Here is a 25,861-nt window from a genome sequence, read left to right as displayed (position 1 = left end):
AGGCATATCTCAAACGTAGATGGGTACAAACTTGAGTTAGTGGAGCAGTTCAAGAATTTGGGCAGCACATTAGAGGAAAACGGACACACCAGACAGTTAAGCGCTAAGCGGAGATTTTGCCGTATTTTTCGAAAATAGCGCGTTTATTTTGTAAAGACTAGTCGTTTGGTATAGATTGGTATCACTGGTGGCACACTTTGGTATTCAATGTCTGTTCTCTTTCAACCAGAAACATTATTGCATGCCTCGGTGGCGGTGGGATATAGTCCTCCCCAGCCAAACCGTGGGTCGCGGGTTCGAATCCCGCCTGGGTAGGTGGTCCCTATCCAGGACATGGATGTTTGTGTCACGCTTTATTGATTCCTCCGAAGTAAAGCCCTCATTGTGCTGTTAACGGCGAAGTTGAAAATAAATAAATTATAGTCTACAATTCCTTAAGAAAACTTATTCAAAGTATTAAACAAAAAAAGGTTTATTAATATGCTTTATTTTTGTTTATAAATGAAAGATAAAAAGATTTAAAGTGCTTTTAATAACTAGAAGTTATCCAAATGCGTTACAATACAACAAAAATTTTAATGTTTTTGCGACGAAGCGTTTAAAAAGGTAATTCTTTCTCGGAAACAATTGTCCAATCTCAAATCAGGAAATCAAAAAATATTAAAGTTTAGCAAAAAAGCCGCAAGCGTGCACTGGCGCTACCCTCGCCGGCGCCAAGCTAAGGTTTATCAATACAGGAGTTCCTTAATAAGTGATAGCTTATGCATATATCGTTATATAGGAGTGAATTTGAGATTAGGGTGAGCTGCAATATTTGCAATTAATAACGCGAATAGTACCATGGTTTCATGTCTACGCCTTATTTTCATCATAATTCTTGCTTAGCTATCATAGCATCTCTAATATATGCATGCACAACAGTAGTCTCCAATCGCCGGAACGCTAGCGATCTCTAATGTTTCGGCCATTTCTAAGAGCTCACATTAAGAGTTATTATTCACAATTGTTCTTTTTGCCTGCGCAACATCTGATTAGTCAGCAGAAGTCTTTTCTACGCATGAGAGATAGAAACCTCCTGGACGCTTTTTAATAAAAAGCTGATGGTGAAACAAATAGGTTCGAATGAACGCAACAAACATATGTCTTAAAATGTTATGATACGGGTTAGAATACAAATCTGATCGGAAGCATGGCACTATATGACGTAGAAACTTGGACGCCGAGGAAAAGAGTAGACGCGTTTGTGAAGTGGCTATGGAGGAGAATGATGAAGTTGAAGTAGACTGAAAGAAATAGGAATGACGAGGTGCTAGAAATAGTGGACGAAAAGAAAAAGTTTTTCCATAAGATACGGTAATAAACGTTACTATAAAGGGATTGAATGGAATGATTACTAAAGAGGGAGCGGATATTGAAAACCGTGTCGGTGTATAGAAAAAGAATAAAGAGAAAGAGTAGAGGGTAGGATTTATAAATGTACTGAGATTAAATAGGTCTCACTAGAAATTGGAGAAGGAATTACAATTTGGGTTGAAGAACTGGCGGGTTGATTCGCAAAATATTTCATGTAAACTTACTTTAACTGGTAGAATACTTTGAATAATTATTATTATCGTTATTATGACCATTGGGATTCTAACATTGATCCATCAGATTGACGCGATTTGACGTCATTCACTGCGATATTTGCAAATAATGACGCAAATAGTACAATAGTTTCATGCCTACGCCTTATTTCGATCATAATTCTTGCTTAGCTATCATAGTATCTCTAATATATGCATGCACAACAATAGTCTCCAATCGCCGGAGCGTTAGTGATCTCAAATGTTTCGGCCATTAAAGGCTAATTGTCTGCTTCGTTCTTGAGGCCTTAGAGCTCACCTTATCTGTTCTTTATGCATGCATATTCACCGCATTGATACTCTCTAGCATAGAATAAAATTGACATAGTTGGTGAATTTTTGGTATTGATCTTTATTAGCACTCCTCAAACCGTCTTGAAATAAATAACACATTTTTACTAAATGCTTTTAAATTGTCCCTAAGCACGAAGAGATCTATTTTTCATGTGTTTCCAATGACTTGTAAATAAGGCTTTTTATGGAATTCAAAACGTTTGAATAAATTTTATCCTATTTTTTTTATTTTTCTTTAGGCAATAGCAACGGTATTGTTGACTTTTCAGTATTCTGATGAACTAAATCTGGTCGCGTTGTAATTTTATTGAAAATATTTTATGAAAGAACTGGCGCTTACAAATTCATAATTATACATTTTGTGTGAGAGATATTATTTTATAATTGCATTTTACGATAAAAACGATGTTCAATGAAGATTTTCTTATGTAAGCAATTATTTCATTCTTTTCACTGCTTGGTGGGGAATTTGCTATCGACTTTAATTCCATCAATCTTTGTCTATCAACTTTAACGTATTAGTTTGCTCGCCTATATCTTTCGCAGAAAATTGAGAGCTATGTTTGCAAACCTATCCATTTACCTGAAAACATTTATTTCCTTGCAGCCTGGAGATTGGGAAATTAACATAACTTGTTCAAGAAGTCCTTGCAGCTCGCAAACCACAGTGGGTTTTGAAGCCTACTCATATCAAAGATTGGAATCTCAAGTTTCGCCAAGTGAACTGCCTACAGTCAATGTCTGGGCCGGCGCAGCCAGTAGCAACGGAATTGTTGACTTGTCAGAAGAAGACTTTTTACTCTACGCACGAGTACAGATTGGCTCTGCGCCAGTGCTTAACCTAAACGTGATTTTGACGGCTGAAAGTTGTAGCAAGAGCAGCGTTGTATATTCAACCATTCTCACAGATGATGGACTTGGTAAGTCATACTGTCAGGCTCGGTTTTTGGCCTAAGAACACGAGCAAATGGTAAAGAACGCCATGAAAATTATTGCTGGAGTTAAAAACTAATATTATAAAACAACATTTTTCTCATGAACTAAAAGTAGAAAATAATTTTTCGATCAGGCTGACAAGAGCTCTGAATAAATTGCTTCATACACATTGGAAAACGTTGGGCACATGGATTTTCATTGATTTCAATTAATTAAATTTGGTGATATTATATTTAATTATTTGTTGAATGAACTTAATTTTGCTTATAAATTTAGCATTATAATGGAACATACGCCCAACATATTTCATTGTACATGAAGAAATGTATTCAGAGTTATTGACAAGCTAAGAAAATAATTATTTCATTCTTTTAAATTTATGAAAAAACTATTTTTATGAAATGTAAGTTTTATGTTAGTAATTATTATATTCTATTTTGTGCAAGGTGGGGAATTTTGCAATCGATTTTTATTCGCCATCAATTTTTCTCTATCGATTTTAGCCTGTTAGTGAGCTCGTCTTCAAAATTTAGAAAAAAATAAATATATTATACATTATGAATCAAAAAAGGAAAGACAATGGCAGGTTCCACAATTTAATAAATACTGCGACCGGTTTCGAATACATGGTATCATCATCAGTCCATCATGTTTCGCCCGACAAGATTGAATTTATATAATACATTTTTAATATGACATTTTTCAAGACTTTAAATATTGCAATAAGTTATAAATATTTGAATTTTTAAGATGCACACAGAAAGGGCAAATTTTGTCCAACCATATCACCATCTTCGATCTAGATTTCGATGTCACTACTAGAGCTAATCTCCATATTTAATTTTTATTTTTGCATATTACTTGGAATGATGTTCCTATCATGATAAAAGTGTAATAAAATTGAATCGTCAACCAGCTATAAACTATCCTAAAAATTTTAGAGCTTCGATGGTATCCTAAGCGAAAGTGGTCGAGAGAGCAGATAGAAAGGCAAATCCCAAGTGCAGTTTTATAAACGTTGTAATAAAATGTGCCAATTATTTTTGAGTGAAGATATTGAGTACCCGCACAATAACTGATACTCAAAGCTATCACGTTTAATCGAGTATATTTGTACCCATGTATTCCCAAGGATACTTAATCAAAGCTGTTGCATAATCATTTTGATATCTATACCGTTTTCATTAACAGTAGCATTTTTCGACAAGTTCACTATTTTTTAGTCAAAATGGGTAATCCCAAGAAATTACACACTAATTTACCTGACCCACTCCAATTCCCTCAAACTTAGTATATTTAGTGACTCCAGTAATTAATGAAAACATTGCAATTTTTAAAGTTTCATGATAATTAATTGGGAAGTAATGGTACACAAAAATGGGGCATATCGTGTAATTTGTGCGCTTACATTAAGTTACTGAAAAGTGCTATAACTTTTTGTGGTGTAGATCCGGAACTATGGCGCCATTGCGTGTGTGTGGAGTGGATTGTAACCATATCTGATTTGCAATAGTGGCGCTACAAGATGTGGAGAATCCAAATATATAATCAAATTTGACATAACAATACGATTTCACAAATTTGATGTGAAAGAAATTAAATTTTACCTAAACACCTGCATGCTTTTTATACCCCTTCACTAATTTAAAAATAGATACTTCAAATTGCGTCATTATAAGTTGATGTAAAATTAGTTTCTCGGTACTGAAGAGTACCGAGAAACTGATACCGGTACTGATTTTACAAGATTTCTGTAAGTATAAATTATTCAACTTCACCATTTGACCATTTTATACGCCTTATCTGACATCAATGACACGATTTCTTTCTTATTGTTCTACTTAGATCCGGACATAACAGCGGGAGATGGTGTCTACACCGGAGTAATATTTCCAGAGTCGCCCGATACATTTCTCCTAAGCGCAACAATTGAAGGAACGGGCAAGATACCTAACTACCCTGCCGGTGACGAAAGGTGGCACACTACAGAATGGGATAAAGGTTTGATTCAGCAAAAAGATCCTTTCTGATCAAAATGCCGAGAAAAACACAGGAAAAATACATTAGAATAAGTCATGGTTATTGCTTGTTTCACATTCTGTGAAAACTACAAAAATGATTATATGACCATGCTTGATGAAACAACCTAAGTTTCTCCTCAGCTTCTGCAAGAAATTATCAGAAAAAAATCCATTTACAGAAAAAAATTTATAAAATTTACATGACATTAATTTCTGCTCCAATATTAAGGATACCGCGTACGCATCGACCCTGATAATTAGCAAAAGTATCTCTAAATTGCCGAATAAAAAAGAAAAACCCAAGCAGTAGTGGATTATTTTATTTTTGATTGATAGAATGGTGAACGTTTGTCAACAATTATGACGCTATCCCTCCCTTCAATGGGTTTCGATATTACGAGAGCGGTGGTTCGTGTTTATCTAATCTCGTATGTAGTAACAACCTTAGTTCTCCCCAGCAATGTAAACGCGAGCATTCATTAATTTCGTTGCAACTGATGTTAACACTAACTACCTACATGGTTAATTGTGTAAAAGCGCATATTAGTTTACATGATTATAAATTGTTATTATGTTATCTAAAAGACAACCAAAGTCATGATACACAGTGAAATTCGCTTATGACGATCATGCATGTAACGAAATCCCGCCTATAACGAGATGATTTTCCGGTCACTTGGGCTTTCCTATGATCGCTAATATTAATTTCCCCGCATGTAACGAGTTCGGTTCGGATTATCATCAGCCGTTCTCACATGTAGCCATCATCATATAGTTCTACCGCTGGGATTAACATACTCACCTTTACAGCCGTTTGATGGAAAGAGTGGAACGATGGTCAATAATTACGGATAGTTTGCTTTTAAAAAGATGATTTACGGAATACAGGGTTTGTCCGGAAAGTAATAGGACTGAGTCGATTTAAAAAAAATTATTAAGCCAATCGTTACAATTCTTTAAAAATTTTCAAAATAGGCTCCTTCTGCGTCGATGCATCGCTGCCAGTGCGATTTCCAAGCATTGAAGGCGTCACAGAAGACATTCTCCGAAATAGCCTCGAGAGCCGAGGTGCATGCTGATTGGATCCCCTCTGTCGTCTCAAAATTCTTGCCTTTCATCAGCCATTTCACGCAAGGAAACAAAAAAAAAGTCTGGGGGGCACATCTGGGCAATAGGGCGGCTGCGGAAGCGTTGGGATGCCGGCATTGGTTAATTAGCTGTTCACATGAAAGGCGATGGAGCCGCAATTTCTAGTCGTCAGTGAGCACTTTTGAGACCATCTTCGCGCACACATCTTGCGCATGTTCAAATGTTCCGTCACAATATCATGAACCAAAGATTTTGATAAATGTAACATCTGGGCAATTAAACGAATGCTTAGTCGACGGTCTGAGTTCAAAACTTTGTGCACACGAGTCAAAATGTCGGTGTTTGCCGAAGTCACAGGTCTTCCAGCATCGTCTTCATCAGCAACCTCTTCCCGGCCCTGCAAAAAGGCCCAGTGCTACCGAAACGCACCACTTCTTGCTAAAGCAACATCTGGGTAAGCCTACTTGATTATAACAAACGTCTCTGTCGCATATTTACCGAGGTTCACTCAGAATTCAATCGCGTACCTCTGCTGTAACTAACGCTGCATTTTCGGCTTGAAACACGTCGTGCAAAAACGTCTGTCCTGACTCTCCAGGTGCTCGCAGACAACTGACCAGCCGCTCGTTCTTTAGCTAGGAACACCCTCTACCAAATTCAGTCGGTGCAAACACGCTCCGAAGAACAGTCGCGGTGGAAGAAAATCAGTCCTATTACTTTCCGGACAAACCCTGTATAAGCCGGAAATCCTGTGATGAAATCCTTTATTATGGATATAACGAAATTCCGTTTATTACAAAGTAGAAAGATAATCCCCTGAAATTCGTAATAAGCGGCTTTTACTGTATATTGCTGATTTGTATACTATTCGAGGTGCAAGCTCTTCATCAGTATTCAATGGGTACTGCAGGAAGAAACTTACCTCAAATGAATGAAGGCCCAATCACTTTTCCCCAGGTCCCGCCGCCCGTGACTCGAGTACCGATGAAGCGACAGAGTCGGCGGACCGTGAATACCAGATGCAGAGGACACTGCTGAAGTTCACGACCGTCAAAGTCGTGGGACCCGCTGGGCTCAAGGTGAGTTCCAATAGGGAGAGTCGAGGAACATCCGGTTCCACTTTCTACTGCGACAAACGCCCTCCATTCAGTACTCAGAACCCATTAACGGCCAGCTATTGAGCTCAATTTCGTTGGATGCGTCCGTAGCGCCTGAAATGGAATCGAAAAACACTCATTCAACGAGGCAGAAAACGAAAGTCACGAAGGATATAGCGTAAAGAAACTTTGCACTCTTCCACATAAATATTTTTAAATAAATGATAAGTCAAGAAGGATATAAAGTAAAGATACTTTGCACTTATCCACATAATTATTTTGAATATTTTAAAGTAAATTCATTTTTAAATAAACATCAAAATATTAATATTTTTATAATAACTGTTTAAAAGTCTTTTCAAACGAATCTTTGCATGGATAATTGCAAATTATCTTTAATTCGTTTCCTACAATGGACTTCCACAAAGTATCAGCCTCAAACATTCATATTCTAGAAAGTCAAGAACCAGACTCGCACACTGCCTGTACAGAACATTCAAAACACTCTCCTAAAATACTCTTGAGAAATTTATAAATATACAAACAGAGATCCTCAGTACTATTCATTGTCTTTTGCTCACATCGCAACAGCCCAATCTTAAAAAAAAATGTTCAAATTTAATTTTCTCGTTGAATCATAATTGAACTCATAATTTAGACAAAAAGAATGAAAAACCGTGAACTTTCGTCACGCGAATGACACATTGCTTTCCCGTTTATAAGCTTGATTTTCTGCCTCTCCTTACATTTGATTCGTCAGTTTCATAATTCCACTTCAAACAGGGAGCATGCAGTGTGAGAAGTATAATGTATAATTTAAATGAAACAAAAAAACGCAAAATAGGGCGTTTGTTAATGTTTTTCGACAGGTAAGAAACACACTCGCATATGAAAAATATTAAATACTTTAAAAATAAACAAACGTACAAAAAGAAACCTTATATTGAATTAGAGCGATTGGTCTCCACAAATCAGCAACTGAAATTATATTCAAACGAAATTAATAAGGCATTGCTAAACAAATAAAATGTTAAAGATTGACGAGTTTTTTTCTGTTGGGATATCATGATTTTCATTCACCATGACACAATCGATGTATTCAAAAATATAAATTTCAAAATATGAAATTATACTCCTTTGGCGACACGTCAAATTAAAATTGGAATTTCAATGGGATAACTTTCGTTTCAACTTTATTGTCTATAATCTTCACTTGAGATAACTACTAAATGTGTAGTTTAAAAAAAAACGTTTGTTAACTTTGGTTAAATCCTCTTTATCCTCTTTTACCGTATAAAAGCTATGTAAATTAAGTACTTTCTACCAAAATACCTGTTTACCGGCAGCACTTATCGTGACGACAATTAATATCTCGAGAAAATCTTCGTCTTTCTGAACACAAAAAATTAGTTAGCCTTCCAAAGTTGACCTTCACCTGTGCTTATAAAAGTCAACGCACGTGTCTGCTAGATTGCGGCATTCTAAGAAGCCTTATCTAAAAATTTGCTTTAATTTAATTTATTCCTTGTCTGTTAATCTTTCAGAGCCAATCACGTCGTTAGAATATCATGAAATTTTTGATTTTCTCATAAAAGTAAGCAGGAAAAGACAAATCTGGTGCAGACTTGGAAATAAGTTTTATACAAATTTTCTGTGATTAAATACAAATTAAGGTGTAATATTAGTTATTATTTTCAATCATTACCACATTTATGAATGATTCTTCCTAAAATATTACCAATTCATTCAATTACCCCAGAAGTATGTGATGCAGTCCTTTCTTTCCAGGTGAAATGGAAATAATACCATTTATTACACACTTAATGTCCAATAATCTGTTAACTGTCCATAAAAAAAGTTCATAATAAAGATTTTCTTTCTAGGAAATTAAATGTAAGAATGCATTACGAGGTGACCCTGCGAAAAACCATTCATACCGCAATGCAGCTGCTTGTGATTAATTTAAACGACGCAGCCGGGGGATGAGAATGACATTAGGCAGTCACTGCCCCTTAACTTTGGTGATTTGAAAGGGAGTTACTAAGCTAATGGAAATTATCTTATCTTTTTTCCTCTTTCGCGTCACCATTTGTTTACCACCCATGTCATTGTTGACTTGCAGCATTACAATCGACAATGAATACCGACACTCTGGGAAAATTTGCTAGGATTTTTTTCTCATACACCTCAGAAGATCGTTTTCGGAATTTATTTCCCTTATCTACTTCAAAATTAACTTTAACGATTTTTTCATAGGCTAGACCGCAGAGGATCAGCGACCTAAGGATTTTGACTCCTGTCCTCTACGATTCCAGTGCAGCCTTCATAACTCTGCGATGGACCTCACCGAATCCAAGAGATGGAACCACAAAAGGTTCGAAGGCTTCTTATGATATTAGTTTTTAAAAGCAAATATATTTCTGTTGGATGTTAATCCAAGTAATTATTTTACCTTACATGAGCAAAGAAGGCACTACATTTTGTGCCACCCTCCAATGTCAGACTAAATTTTCAGCACGAAGTTTTTATTTTAAAACATAAATTCATTTTATTTTATCAAAGAGCAATGTTTTTCTTATAAATTCTGCCTTTTATTTTGTCATTTAATCATAAAATAGTGCTAATTCAAAACAGTTATGAAATATATATAATGATCAATGAATTTTTATTCTTACATTTGAGCATTAAAATAATCCACGACGCGATTTCTTCAGTAATTATCAATGCATAGCAACATTTTTTGCGTATGAGAACACGGAAAATACGTGAAGGGCTGAATAATGACAGCCACGTAGAAAATAATACCTGAGCGGAATTTTAACGTCATGATCGTTGAATAAGGTATAAATTCCTTAGTTTGGAATGAATGCAATAAATTTATAAAAACGTTTCTAGCATCAGATAGTGTAAGGATGAGAAGCAGGGGCACCCACTTATAAAACATTTTGGGGGGGTCAATGCCGTGTACCTTTCCCTAAGAAATTTTCAAATATTTTGATGAAAAACAGTAATTTTTAAGTTTTTTTAAAGCATTATTTGAGGTTAATGTATTCAACATGAAAACCCCGATAATTCGAAACTCTGGAAAACTCGACAAGCCTAACACATTTTTTGGCTTTAAAAAAGAAGGAATACATAAACATAAGCACGGTATTTTCGTACAAAGCTAAATTAATTTAGGGCAATAATTATGTTTATAGAGTATTACAGAGCAGTTAATGAGTTAAATCATATTTCAATAAATCGTAAACTATCATGAAAACAATAAATTGCTATGCATTCAAATTCATTAATTTTCTTTAATTATTGGTGCTCTGCCCCCCTCCCCAAACGAATTTTTAACGGGGCTCGGGCAACGCCACCTAAAGTAAAAGGCCTGAGGACTTCGCTGTGACGTCATCACGCGGAGGCCGAAATCGCCTCCGGAGGTATCGCGCTATAAACGAGGGAGAAAAACGCACTTCAGAGGTAAATCGTCTGCGATGTTGGATAATGAACATTGGTTTGTCATTCAGAAAGAACGATTGCAGTACTTTACGCTAAAAATTGTAATACAATTACATCGAAGATTAAATGCCCATTCACTTCCATATTATAAAGTAACTATTATATTCCATATTATATTGATTCTGACGTGAGTTCATTCTAGCGGGAGGTACGTCACACATTAAATCATTTCGTGAGTTAAAGTGATACGTATCTCGACGTACAGAGTACCAAAAGCTAGCCAGATATTAAGTACATACTACCACCAAATTTTGATGCGCAAGATGTTCTTCTATAGGCTTTCTATTCTATCATTGGCATTCGGCATTTTACTTATTCCATTCTCTCTATCATAGAATGAGTCAAACGCCAAATTTCAATGGCAAAATTAGCATTGAATGCAGAACTTGTATGAAATAAAAGTTTTAACTTGAATTAGAAATGAATATTGAAACTTCATCATATGTTATAAGGAATTGCATACGTGGCAGAATCATATTTCCAGGTTCCTATATCAGTGACGCGACTGGAGGATGAAGTAGAACGCTGCAGCAGACCAATGGAAACGGATGATGATACCTGTAACTTGTCTTAGATGTGATTAGCAGGATAGACTTACCCCTTTCAATCTCATTAAAATTCACATCCAATGCAATAGAACACCTATATGTGTTCAAAGTGCGGACTTTACTCTCCGGCTGTGGCTCCGTGCGCACGATTTGGGCTGCTCGTCGCATAATATGCTCAGCAGTCCATACCACCTTGTCCGGTATAGTCCACAAATTTCCACAGGGACGAATGATGTCTCGGTAGCTTAACTGGCTAAAGCACTCGGCCGGAAATCGAAGGATCCGGGTTCGAATGCCGGTCAAGGCGAATGCTTTTTTTCTCTGTGGATTTTTCGCACAATTGTGCATTGCGGGTGACTCCCGTAAAAGTTATCACTGTGGCTAGTCCCGGTATACTTAAATTCGCAATAAAACATATTTTTAATACTTCAAAATTGTTTAATAAGATTTTTTTTCACTTTATTAGAGTTACAATTTTCCTACTAAATCCAGGTTTACTACAAGCATCACTTAATTTACGGCTGTAGTTCTTCAAAAATATGTTACATGCAACATATACAATTTTTTAAATTCCACTTGACATGTGATGGCCATCAGGACAGACTTCATCACTAAAAAAGTCACTCATTATCAATGCATTCATAGTTACGCTAAATAGAACAGTTCTTTGATTTGCTTCCCTAAGGAACTTCTCTTCCAAAAGGCCACTAACTATTTTACTAAACACAACAAAACAAAACAAAACGGCATTTAACGAGACTTCATGAGGAAGAAAAAGTCCTCCACGGCTCAGACACTTAATAAAATCATTATTGTTATTATCCTCCAACATGCAGTCTTTTGAAAAAAATCCTTACATGAGGAGCAGTTGACCATCTTAAGGTAGGACCGTACATAATAACCCGCAATGTATGATAGCACCGGTACATGAGAGCTAACACCATTAATGTCATGCGGTTCAACAAAAATCTTGAAATGGATGAACGACCCTGACTCAGAGCCATCCACATCAATGATATCATCATCATCACCATCAACCGAATCAATCAAAATACTCTCACAAGCCTGTGACTTTAATCGTAACGGCAGGCACGTTTGTAGCCTTAATTTGGTTTCAGACTCATAAAGTTGTCGAATGGATACATGATAGTTGGAGCCTGACAGCCGCCTGTAGAAACCAAAGCGAGCCTCTAGAGCATCTGTCTGGAATTTTCCTGACAACATATACTCCATACCCAACTCATTAATGCAATATGAGGCCAACTCAATTAGAGCATGGGTGGTATGCATGAAGGCAGTTCGTGTTTCACGTGATAGATTACCATAACCACTCTCACCCCACCTATCAACCCACTCAAAAACACTCTCTAACAATTTCATTCCTTCACACCCTAAAGTTAATGGCTTTTGCAAAGCATCTCTAAACCTTAAACCTTTGTAAGGTGTCTTGACATTGACTACCTTCCACCAGTTGGTAATAATCTTAATAAAGGCCGCAGTTCCTAAGGAATTCTCCAGTTGCTTGCTTCTCCCCAAAAAGGTAAGCGCGTTCACCACATTCTCGTTAAAAACTTGGAGAGCAAGTTTCACATTTCGTCGCTCTAAATTTGATGGATAGTGTGCTTAAATGGTTAATGAATGCCCATACCTCACAATGTCACCACACTCAAGGAAATATAATTCACGAACAGTACTGAAAGAAGCTATTTCCTTTGGTTTGCAAACATCATCGAAATTGGGGTAAAAAAATTGGTGTCCATTACCTTGGTTAAGCCAATTATTTCTTATGCACTTCAGAATGTGCACAGAGTCAAACAAAAAAAATAATGGCCTTGACTTATCATAGGGGTTGGGGTACACAATGCTTAATTTGTTGGGGAAAGAAAATTTTGACACAGCCCTCCTATTGATAGAGTTGTTGTCTGAAACCAGGCTCACAATTCTATATCCAATACCTTCTAATGCCACAATGATGTTTTTAGTGACCGCGAATAATTCATCAGCAGAGAATTTACTCACAGGAAGTATGTACTCTACTTCTTTGAAAGAGGACATTAAACTAGTCACCATGAATACATAAGCCGTTTTGGCAACTCAAGGGGAGTTTTGACTTATGCCTACAATGCTACCACCCTTGTAGTTGTAGTGATCCGGAAATGGAAGATTTCCATTTCCAAAATGTGCATAAATATGTTGTTGTGTGACGTCTCAGAATAGCCAGCTGTGACAAACTATGCCTTGGGATTTGCACCTTTTCACTTTCAAGAACGCCTAACCTTCCTCTTCCCCTTCCTTTCCCCTTCCTCTTGGACGAAAACATCCTGGTTCCTCTTACCTATATAATGGCACGGTATAGATGCAATTGGTACTCAGGACTCGGGCACTCAGGACGCACTCAGTAACACACAGGGCAGTCAGCAATGTAGCCGTCAGTTGGAGTCGAAGCGCGGGCCGTATGGCCCGTGCGACCTAAGCGCCTCGCTATCCACCCGTGCCATCACCAGCAGCTCCTCTCCTTCCCGAGACTTTGGTAATATCTTAACTTTTGGCTATTCTGGACGCACAAATTCATTATTACTTCATGCATTGAATTGATTGAGTAATTGGGTTTAATGGAAATAAACTTTGGGTAAAAACTTCAAATACTTGTGTGTGATTATTCGCTTCCCGACACCAAGGGCAAGAACCCGCAACCTTTACATAGTCAACATAAGATCTTACATGAATTTCATCCATCATGAGCACCACATGTCTTTCATGGATCTTGAGAGTAGAAAAAACAGTTTTGGCTTATGCCAAATTGTGGGTCAAATCTCGTTGAGGGCTTAAATTATAACTGGCACACACTTGGCGGATGGTGGTGGGATGTGGGAGTTGAAACATACCGGAACTTCTAACAAACTTATAAGCATGGGGAGATATTGTAAAGAAAATACTGCAAAAATCAAAAGTTTCACTCCGATAACGATAAGAATGCTTACTACTCATCATAAGCTTAATCTGCTCAGTTAAGAAATTGACTGTGTCAACAAAATCATCAGAGGCATGCAAAGATTCCAAGAGCTGCAAAATTACCCCCAATTTATCCACCATAGAAGAATTGGGGACAGGTGTGTCACTTATTAACGTTGTTAGCCCTGCTAATACCTCATTTACAGTATTGGTGTCTTTCACATGCATTGGGAAGATGAAATTACCAATATTTTCCAGTTCAGCGTGGTCCATGAACACATTTAACATTAAATCCCGATCAATAATGACACATGCTTTCATTACTGGAAATGGATCTGCTATAATATGGCAGAGAAGCAATTTGTATTTTTTTTAAATAAAGGAGAGGTCCCCAAAAGACACGAACTTTTGGAGCTTCTCAAAACATTCACCCAATGTTTTGAAGCTCCTTGCCTCCTCGTACAGCCTTCTTTCTTCTATGCTATCTCTAATGCACTTCTTCAGTTGCTCCATTTCCTTCTCTCTTCTCTTCTCTTCAGGCTCCAAGCGAGCTTTCACTGAAGTACATGATGGACGTTCGGGGAATACTGATGGTACCGCCCCTTCTCTCAGCCTCGGCGCTGGAAGCTTTACCGTGTTCAACTTCCCTGTGCTCTCATCAAACACAGACGTCTCCCACAAAACATCCTCAGACATGAAATGTTTGATGCACACCTATAAATATCAAAAATTGTATCGTTAATAGAGAGCGATGGTTATCTTCCAACTAATTACGATGTACGAATTGTGAATTTCGAAAAATAAAGTCACATCTTGGAAATTGTTTTAGTAGAATTCTCTCCTCTTCTGCCATCATAAGAGCTTTGGCCTACTTGCAGCGAGATACAAATACATAAATTATACCACGACGCAGCAAAATAGATGGACATTTCATTCATTAACAGGGAACTTAAATCAGTCAGTGCTCATTTTTTTGCGAGATAGTTGAAAATAAGCGCGAGATAAACCCTTTTCGATATCCAAGACCCATGTGTAATTGAATAAATTTCACCACCTTACTCTTTGCACACTTACTCAACGCACGTAACACTACAAAAGGACACTTGAAGTTGGCGGTGGGTAATTAAATAACAAACGTATGTCAAAAATTCAAGCACAATAACATGTACGTTCGGCATAAGCACGAATTAAAATATTTCCAAAAACAGAATAATGTATGAAACCCATTTGTGAACTTTTTCCAGCAGCTCGATTCTGTAAATGTGATATCTGTGCTTCGCGTGCTTCGAACCACAGTGGAGTTCTCACGCCTCTCACCGTGAAAGACGTTCAAGCGATCCTGCAAGCCTGTGTCGTGAGATGTTTGACGGATTGCGAACGATCACTTCAGTGTCTTATGTTGGTAGCTGTGCGGACGCGAGGAACGAATCAGAATCTCCGACACAAACTTACTTCAGCGGCCAACTGCAACTTCAGTTACCATAGAGAAACATATACAATGCCGTGGAATATTCACTCCCAAAGTAAATAATACTTCTTTACTCAATTTTGAGTGAGGTCTTTTCTTTTAAAAGTACCTATTAATGATAAGTTACGGTTGCTTAATTATTTTATTGCTATTAACTGTATATTACCTCTTTTATATGTTGTCAAGTGCTGCGTATCAAAGCCAGTTATCACGTAGCAGGCTCGTAATTGCACAATTAGCACTAATTTTCTCATGATATGGAGCAAATGCTTACGCGGAATGAGAACAAGTGTTATTTTATTATTTGATAATGGTTCATTCTCGTATGCGTTTGAGCTGTTCTCATAATTTCAGTACATAATTGTAAATGCGCTTTGGTGCATATTTATTTGTCTAATTGTGCAAGCACATGCCACTATTCACGATTTATACTGGTGAAAATGTTTCTGGCGCGAATACGAGTTGATTATTAACAGTTTCTGCTAGAGGACGAGATGTTTACATGTCTTAGTATTTCTATTATGTCAACAGAAAAAGAATCATGTTGGTCGTGTTACTGAACGGCAGCAATTATGCATGGAAGAGATGGAATGGATGATTAATGTTTACCTTAACGTACTAAATCATGCCCCGGCAAGCCACCTAAACGTCTACGAATTAATCGTGGTGTGAGCTCAGTGAAAATATCCATCGCCAATCTCGAGATACGCAGGACTAACCTCTTAAATCTTCTTCCCGCATCTCGAAGGGATTGTTGATATCGCGTATCTGCCGCCGAAGTATGTGTATCTATTGCCTCCGTCGACATTGATGCTCATGCAACAGCGGAGCTATGTAAAGAGCCTACATTCTCGTTAATAAAAACAAATCGAAGGCTTGAACTTACGAAACAAATATTAAATAAATCCGTCAACATTCAATACCGCACAATACTTTTACCATTGGTTCTACTCCAAATTATTATGAACATTAAGTTTTCAGTATTTGACTTGTATATTCTAGCAGATGCACAAATATAAGATAATTGTCAAACCCTCAGCGCAAAGTTTAACTTCTCACCAACTTCAATCGCAATAAAGGCAATATTGCAATATTAAATGGTACGCGGATGTAAATTTAACTTTACGCATTTCTTTTATTTGTTTTTTATACATATTACTTATGGGAAGTGACAATATAAAATAGCCACCATCGTAATTAATGAATAATGTGCTATTAATTATCAATCGCAGCGTAAATTCATAATGAAAAATTAGAGCGCATTGCCGCGACGAAGCTACCACGGGCCCTCTTGGGCGTGAATGCTTTCACGGACGCGGCTGTGACAGTGACGTCACTAAAAGTTTCAGAATCGCTCCAGCGTCAAAGCCGTGAATACATTGACGAAATCCGCTTGTGACGGCCATATCACATTTACAGAATCGAGCTGCAGGGAATTTTAATCACTATTAGGTGAAGTTATTAAGTTTAACTATTACATACTATAGTAGAAAGCAATAGTACTTACTCTGGAATAGGTAGTAGGAGTAAAGTTAGTCCTATGAATGCTTCTTGTCCACTTCATCTTCAGCAGCTCATCATCTGGGAAGCGAAACACCGAAACCTTTTCACCGCCCACATAATTTCCTCGGCAATGAGGCACACAGCACTTATTAACCATTTTCTAGATTAATTTCCGGTGAATTTTAAAGAAATTTCCGGAAAACACGGCAATTAACAACTTCGATTAACTTAAATCAACCTACAACTATAACACTTTCGCCCTTGAACTCGCGTTATTCAAGCATGAATATAACACGGAGTCCCCTTGACTACAAGTAAACATTGGCCTCCGCTAAGTGACGTCACACAACAGAAGTCCTCAGGCCTTTTACTTTAGGTGGCGTTGGCTCGGGCCCCCTCAGGCCCCATGAAATCGGCGCCACTGACGTCAAGTTTTGTGAATTCTGGAAACATTCGGCAATTTCTGGCCAATTTAAGCTCAAGATACCTTGGAAAAATAAATCCTACTAGAATACAAATTTTTGAATAAAAGCTTTGTTTTAAGCTATTCATTACATTTACAAGAATGCATCATTCATGTCATTTGGATAGGAAAATACCGAAAAGCATTTGCTTATGACCCTTGAAAATAAAAGTTATTAATGATGAAGTCAAAATCGGTCAGGCTAGTTATGCCTTGAATTTATCAGATTCTATAGTTACCTACCTATTCCTAAGTAGAGCAATTTTCAATTGCCTTATGACAAGGACGGATCCAGGATTTTTTCCGCAGGGGAGCAAGGGCCTGACAGGCAAACGATCTTCTCGTATTTGATATTAAATACAACATACATACAACATTTACTATAATTATACACACTTAGAAATGTTCCTCGGCGAGGTAAATAACGTAAAAAACCTAAGGATGGGCAGTATCACAGAACACACAAGATAAAGATTAAAAACTCACATCAATAACTGAATTTTCGGTGGCATTAGTTCGTTCGGTGGTTCGGTCCTCGGAGTTAGGTAAAAGACTGTAGGTAAAGGGTGAAGGATAGCTGAGGGAAGGGGAAATAGAGGGGAGGTAGGGTCCAAAGAGAGGGGGAAAAGAGAGAAAAGAAGAAAAACACTCAAACTTAATTCCATTGAATTAACTTACATATGGCTATTCAAAGCATTTCTTCCTCCCGGCTTAAATACCAACCGATAATCCCTTAATTGCCTCAGCTCACTCTTTTCCCCCTCTCTTTGGACCCTACCTCCCCTCTATTTCCCCTTCCCTCAGCTATCCTTTACCCTTTACCTACAGTCTTTTACCTAACTCCGAGGAAGGTGGTAATGCCACCGAAAATTCAGTTATGAATGTGAGTTTTTAATCTTTACCTTGTGTGTTCTGTGATACTGCCCATCCTAGGGTTTTTTTACGTTATTTACTATAGTAAAATATTCTCTTTATTTTGATAAGAAAATTATTAATATGAAATGAAATGATTGAGGTTCCGTAATACAGAAAACAAAACGAACGCAATGATAACCGTATTAAAAATCTTGTGTAATTCTTAGGCGTCTGGGGGGTAGTGGCACGTGCCCCCGTCACCTCATCCTAAACCCACCTATGCCTTATGAACATGCCCATAAAATATCTCATTAGAATGCATTCTGGATGAAACTGTTACAGAGTGGTACAAGTAGGATACATGAGTTTTTGAATTATTTTCTCAGATGGAGCCACGTTCATTCCTGTAAGTTATCCTGAAAATATAATGCAAAAATATTCCATAATTTTGCAAGTACCCATAATTTTTGTTTATTATTATTACAAAATTTACAAATTACGTAATAATTGCTTCTTAATGTGGAAAAATTTTCACCCACCAGAAGAGGGTATTTTTTCTAACACTACGTTGCAAAGAAAAATTATCCATCAAGAGCTTTTAAAATACACGTCGACGAGTCGGCATGTTATCATCCTATTTAGTTAATGTGTGTGAACTCTCCTAGGTGGTATTCGTGGAATTTCATGTCTGTACATTTTTCACTACCTTATTCTTCATCGAATGTATTATTACAAACTTATAAATGAGATACTAACTAGATCCCATTGATAAAAGAACTGTAAAGAATTAACCGCGTTCAGAAAATAATTTTAATTCTAATTTTGATTCTCATGCCTTATCATTTCGGAACAGATCTGTTGGGAACATTTGAGTGTTATATGTGTTAGTGAGAACTTCGGGGAGGAAATTCATATGGTACTCTTCATAATACCATACTCCAAGAAATAATTGTATCATTGGACGGGCAGTTAATATAAGTATTAGATGTGCAATTATATAAATACATAATCCGTTTCTTTACTATTACGAGCGCTGTTCAAAAATTATACGACTTTTGTTATTCAAAAGTGCATTTAAAGAACTAGAGCTACTAACTTTTAATCTCCTTCAACGTAGTCTCCTTGGTGATGCACACCCTTCTCCCAGCGCTTCTTCCACTGTTTCAAGGCATTTCACAAACATTTCTGGAAGGCATCTTTTGGATTGCTGTTAAGCTCAGCCGTCGTGTTCTGTTTGATGTCTTCTCTTTCTTGAAATCGAGTCCCTTTCAGGGGCATTTTCAGCTTAGGAAATAGCCAGAAGTCGCTGGGATCCATGTCGCGGGAGTACGGAGCTCGGAGAACCATAGGAGTGCTGTTCTTAGCGAGAGAACTCTGAATTAGATATGCAGAGTGGGCATGTGTGAAGACGTGATGGAGCTGCCAAGTTTTTGTTGCCCACAGATTCGGTCGTTTGCGCCGCACAGCATCACGTGGGCGACTAACAGTAAGAACCTCAAGATAGTATTCTTTTGTGATGGTTTGGTCGGATGGTGTGTGCTCATTATGCATCACTCCACTGGAGCCATGAGCAGTACTTGAATAAAAGAGTGGTACAATCAATTAATAAATGGTCAAACGTCAGTGGAAAAGGAATCGCATTCAGGTAGGCCAAGTCAAGGTCTTGTTGACTGTCAAAGAAGACAGTCAACATGACCTTGACTTGGCCTGCCTGAACGCGATTCTTTTTCCACTGACGTTTGACCATTTTTTAATTGATTGTACCACTCTTTTATTCAAGTACTGCTCATGGCAGACCCCCCAAAAGCCTGTTGAATCTTGCGAATGGCGAACATGCACAATTTTTTTAAAGTGCTTTAATAAGAATGTCCCTACCTCAAATGTACTCTCCGAAAATTTCGCGGATGAATAATATTTTTTAGCCGAGTTATGAGTCTTTAAAAATTAATCTTCATCGGCTGCTTGAAAACACGACGCTATTGGAGCGTAACGTCACGGCACGGTATCCACTGATGACAGACTGAGGCAGTGGATAAAAAACCGGTCTATTCAGGGGCTAAAACGCAAATTTGGCGAAAATAATTGCTTTTCTTACGTCAAAATGCAGATTATGAATATATTGGGTTGCCAAGGCGTTGTTGAAATAAATAAAGGGGATTGTTTGGGGAGAATTGGAAAGATTAAATGACATTAGGTTGATTGCACATTGTGATCTGCGCTGCACACCTACATCATTTGCTTAGTGGAATAAGTGTATTGCAGTATGGACATACAATAGAAAAACGTGTGAAATCGTGTATAGTGTCCCGGCGCTCAAGTACCTCTATTTTCTCGCCGGAGAAGGTTTGTGCTTGTGTCCCAAAGGGCAAAAATAATAGAAGAAAGTGGTTGACGACCTACAGAATGGAGTCATATACTTTATTTAAATTTTCAACGGAATATGTCTCAACGTAAGTACACTCTTGAATCAGGGTTACAGTAGGGTTTTATCGAATTGCCAGTTTTTCTCATATAGCCGCCAAATTTAGGATTCATCACTCATTTCACTTTGTAAACAACCCTAGAAATGCACCTAATAGTTAACCGATTGTAGGATTAAATATAAAGGAAGGTGGCTATTCACGAGAATAAATACTGATTACGATTAAACCACGGAGAAAAATAAGGAATATACGAGAAATATGAGGCTTTTGTCAAGGTACACTTAATATTTGCCACTGTCATGCCAAAAAAGATCGCTGCATGTAAACGAAAAACCTAAAATTTCGACTCGTTTCTGCAGTGGATTTCGGTTCAAAAACAGGAAATTGAGTAAATACGGAGTAAATAGTAATTGAAACTTATTTCTGTGTCTATCAAATTGGTACTTTTTATTACCATTTAACGATCATTTGGATCTCAACTCCGGCCGATTGGGGAAAACTATCAAAGTTCCTCATGGTTACTAAGTAAATACATACATAAGATAGATTTTCAGCTAGCAATGGATTTATCAATTCTTAATGGACAAAAATAAATATTAAAAAACGTTCGTAATGTAATTTTGTTTAACTGCATAATTATTTACTTGCTTGTTTCTACTCCACGCATCGCGCTAATGACGAAGCAATCACTGTTTTTCAGAAAATCAGCCGCCATATTAAGGAGTCTACCAAAAGTAAACTGTCGTATTGTGCCTTCTTAAATCCTTCTTAAGTCAATTTATCCTTTGAGGAACTACTACAACGCTCAAAGATGAGTTTTACTTCGATATCTTGCATTAAGGCTCTACGGCTCTGCTCTCTTAGCAAAGTGAATGGTGTGCCGTGCGATGACGTCAGAAGGCGTTTCAGGTCACGTGATTTCAAGCGATATTCGAGCACTTTTAATTAGCATTTACTGATATTTGTGGAGTACTAGGAGAGTTTTGGCTTATATATTTGGAATCGTGAGAAAATTGTCTATTCAATGAGACTTAACAGCATGATGAATATAATTTCATGCATGTTCCCCATTGTTTCCACTTTCGAATCGCAAACTTTTGGCAAAATGTAAATCAGTAACCCGGCTAATGTTTTCTGTCATTTTATAACTTGATAAAAACCCAGCAAAATAGACAGGTCTGCTTCACTAGGCTGACTGCCAGCGACTGAAGCTTTCTCATGACACGAAACGATGCATGCGCGTGGATGACAGTCCCCTCCACATACCCGCTAAGCTCGGCCGCCAGAGCTTCATTCGCTTACGCAGGAGGACAGAAGGCACGATACTTTTTTAACAGCCCTCGTATAGCGCAGAGCTATCGAAATTGCAGTTAATACCAACAATCGTCACTAAATGAACTGTTATGTTTGATAATATTTATCTACAAGCCGAATCGATTTCGTTCATTTTTTGGCAATTGCCTTTTGATTTTATTGTTGGTTTTTTAATGTCCTTTTAGTTGTGTAAACTCTATCGAAATTATTTTTTATTCTTCGATGCAATTATTCGTAGTAGTTTTAATTGCCATAATCTTAAAAGGATGTTATACTTTTTTGGCCAATTTTTGAAGGAAATGAGTTCATAGAAATCTGATTAATTACTTGATTTGTAACGTTCCTAGGTTAACGAATAGCAGGCATTTTCAATGCACTTACTCGCTAAATTATCACTGAGAATTAAATGTGAGTCCATATTTCCAAAACAGGCTACTATCGCCCTTTCTTAACTTGTGTAGCATGTTTAAGGAACCGCCATATATCCTATCTAACATTACCTCCTTGAAAAAGATAAGCACGATGGAAAAAACATCGATATGCCCAGCTAACCTCCGCCATGGCTTATGTCATGAATTTGCAAGGTTAATCTATTCCAGACACTGTGTCTGCCTGCGGTCGCGATGCTAAGAATGGATCTGAGCTTAAAGTACCTACTTCATTAACCACAGACTTCCTTCTCAGCATGATCAATTGAAGAGCGCATTACTATCTGAATCAAGGTTTTTTTTTGGCGTTTGTCCTTGTGTGGCAATCCATCACCACTTGCTTATCATTGACAGGGATTGTTACTTAAGCCTACATCGTGCGATATTCGACCTTACACATGTCTAAAATTACAACCATATACCACACTGCAAGCCGCCTTAATAGACGTGTAGCGTAAGGTATAAGGATTCCTGAGAATTTTCCTAAGAGTTTTAGAAGTTTTTCGCGGATTGCAGGAAGCGCTTGTATAAGAGCATAATATCTAATGGAGGCTATCTTGAAGGCGACAACATTAATGCAGACAAATAAGTATTTTTTTTAAATTCTCGTTATTTTTTTGCTCGGCCACGGAGCCACATATTTGTGAAACATAAACGGCGAGTCCATCTTAAGACAGGAAAAACCTCGTCATGGAGTCCGAAAGAAAACATTCCGAAGGCCCAACGTGTGCAGGACGTGTTTCCTCTGTTCATTCTATTCGCCAATCTGAACTCAGATTGCGCTTATGTTCCTGGAGTTTGACTCCAGCTGAGGTTGTTCAATCGCGTCCGCGACCGTCTTCGTCGGCGATACACTTCGATGGATCGGTCAATTAACGAGAGAAAATAAATTGAAGTTCTGGAGGTGTATTTATTTTCTAGCATGAGCTGCACAACTCATGTGGCATTAAACATTTCACATATCCCGCATAATTGCCCTTAAATGATGTGGTAATAAAAATATTGCGGGAGACCACAATTTTGTTCAAATTTCCCTACTCCTGATACCATAAAAATACCGAAACTTAATTTCCAAGCTGCGGCGAAAGTGGCGCCGGTGAATTTGTGACGAAACTTTTGGAAACCACTGTACGCTATTTCACATTACTGCCAAATTTTGCCTTAAATCTTATTCACATAAGCCTAGGGATTAGAGTTCACATAAATAAACTAATATTTTAGTAAAAATGTCCACAAGAAGGTCGAAAATACCAAAAATTGATGTAATTTGAGCAAAATTCTATAATATAATTATGAACTTTAAGATATTCATATGCATGCCTCATTGACATTATTCTCCAAAGGGACCTCATTTTTTTATCCACAATACAAATTTTCAAAAAACAAACTTTTTTATTGCAGTGACTCGGTATTTTTTATACTCCTCCTTCAACCTGGATGCTATTTTGAATTTCAACGGTTCTGCCAACTGGACCGCAATTGAGAGACGTGATATCTTCCCAGAGAATGGGTTGGCGCCGCTGGATGCTGGCGAGGAGCATACCGTGATTTCTCGCATCCAAATGAAGAATGCATCGACAGCGGCTTATTTCCGCATTCGATCGGTAAACAGACTGGGAACAGAGGTAAGGAAATAAAGAATGTCAAACGAATCATTTTCAAAACAAATTAAAAGCGCCACTATCAGGTATATAAATTCTCTGGGTAAATATATATACAATAGCGCGTATTGGCTTCTGCGAATAGGACCAAGATTGAAATAGCAAAATCCTAGTTTAAGTGATTGATCTGATGGGTCTGATTGGCTGACCATGAGAATAGCCTTTGATAACATGATATTTATATTGATTTTTCATATTACCTCGAATGAATCAAATACTCTTGAAGAGTGAACAGTACCAAAATTTTGATTTAATTGATTGATGGGGCCGATACTATGTGGAACTCCATTTTATTGGACAATAATGATAAACTATGCATTCCACTTTAGTATTAAGTACTGAAAGTATTTGGTACTTAAGGTCAATTTAAGTACGCTGCATATTCACACTTATTTTTGCTACATTGAAGCATTATCAATTATTAAAAAGCCAAGATCTATATATTTACCACTTGATAATACCGAATTGAAGCGAAACTGACAGTGAAAAAATTCCATATGGTAACTTCAGTGAAATGCACAATTTTTAATCTTTTTCCCGGATCAAGATTTTATTAAAGTATATTTATTAGTACTTACTCTGTATTTTATTCCAATTTCTAATTCTCGAATGGCTTCTGGAATGCGGAAGATGAAGCATCAGTTATGGCCTCGGTTCAGGTTACTGAGTAACCTTCATTCGCCTCTTGTTTATATGTCACCTAACGATAGATCCTCTTCATTAATCAGAACCTCTGATGATAGAATGATTAACTACTAAATTAATCCCTTGTTTGTCGCTAAATCCACCTCACTCTCCCGCAACTGCTCATCTGCGGAATAATTAAACGTGAATGATGACTCATTCGGAATAAATGAGTATTTGTAAGTCTATACGTCGCAGCCTTACTTAAGAGATCGATCGAGAAAGGAACAAAGACTCCGACGAGTAATGAGTTTACTGTCCTTGCGTGCATGGCGTCATGAGCTCTGCGCATTATTAGCATTTTCTAAGTCCCCCGTCCACTTCCATCGCGATAGCCGATGAAAGATTTACCACCCACTTCCTTGTCTCGTCAGCAAGAGAATACTTAAATATTTACTACGTACGAATGCGCTTTCGTATGATGGAATGGATAGAAACTTACAGAGAAATTCCTCACGTCTTCGGTATACATGATAGTGGATACCCACTGGAGCTAGTAACGATGAAAAATTAATTTAGTTTTCACTTTCTACGCAGCTTTATTTATCCTCGGTCGATTTTAACGATAAATGCATCGTGCGAAAGACCCACAGAGAAAAAATCATAAAAATGATAAATGCATCATTTTAAAAGTTACGTGCAAACTCCTTGAAAATGTTGTATTATCGTCGAAATCGATCGAGTCAATAATAACGCTATTTAGAATGTACAAATTAGTTTCATTCCTCATATGTTAAGTAGGGAAACTTCACGTATCCATTAATTTAACGTAAAATTCAGGTAAATACCGGCTTAATTAGTTACAAAACCTCAAATATGAAAACTTTTCACCAATATTCTCCCGAACTCCTCCTCACCCGGTATAATTCCATATTAATGATTATGGGTGTGATAAACCATTTTCCCAACCAGTTCTGGTATTAAATCCACCATTACCATGGATACAACTCCCTCACGAGTTGTACCCATGGCTAAGTAAGCACCCATACCAGT

General features: G+C 37.4%; 1 protein-coding gene across 2 annotated transcripts in view; it reads left to right on the top strand.

Moving 5' to 3' along the window:
* Positions 1–25,861, top strand: part of LOC124168411 (calcium-activated chloride channel regulator 1-like) — a 78,318-nt gene that overhangs the window by 39,979 nt on the left and 12,478 nt on the right. For both annotated transcript variants that reach the window (XM_046546627.1, XM_046546628.1), the window contains exons 9-13: positions 2,527–2,839; positions 4,701–4,856; positions 6,923–7,044; positions 9,319–9,436; positions 23,925–24,148. In XM_046546627.1, the coding sequence (XP_046402583.1) occupies positions 2,527–2,839; positions 4,701–4,856; positions 6,923–7,044; positions 9,319–9,436; positions 23,925–24,148 (933 nt within the window). The remainder of the gene's footprint in view (positions 1–2,526; positions 2,840–4,700; positions 4,857–6,922; positions 7,045–9,318; positions 9,437–23,924; positions 24,149–25,861) is intronic.

This window comes from Ischnura elegans, chromosome 11 (assembly GCF_921293095.1).
Source record: "Ischnura elegans chromosome 11, ioIscEleg1.1, whole genome shotgun sequence".
Classification (NCBI taxonomy): domain Eukaryota; kingdom Metazoa; phylum Arthropoda; class Insecta; order Odonata; family Coenagrionidae; genus Ischnura; species Ischnura elegans.
Note: the sequence above shows the minus strand (reverse complement) of the source record. Positions and strands in the feature narration are given on the sequence as shown.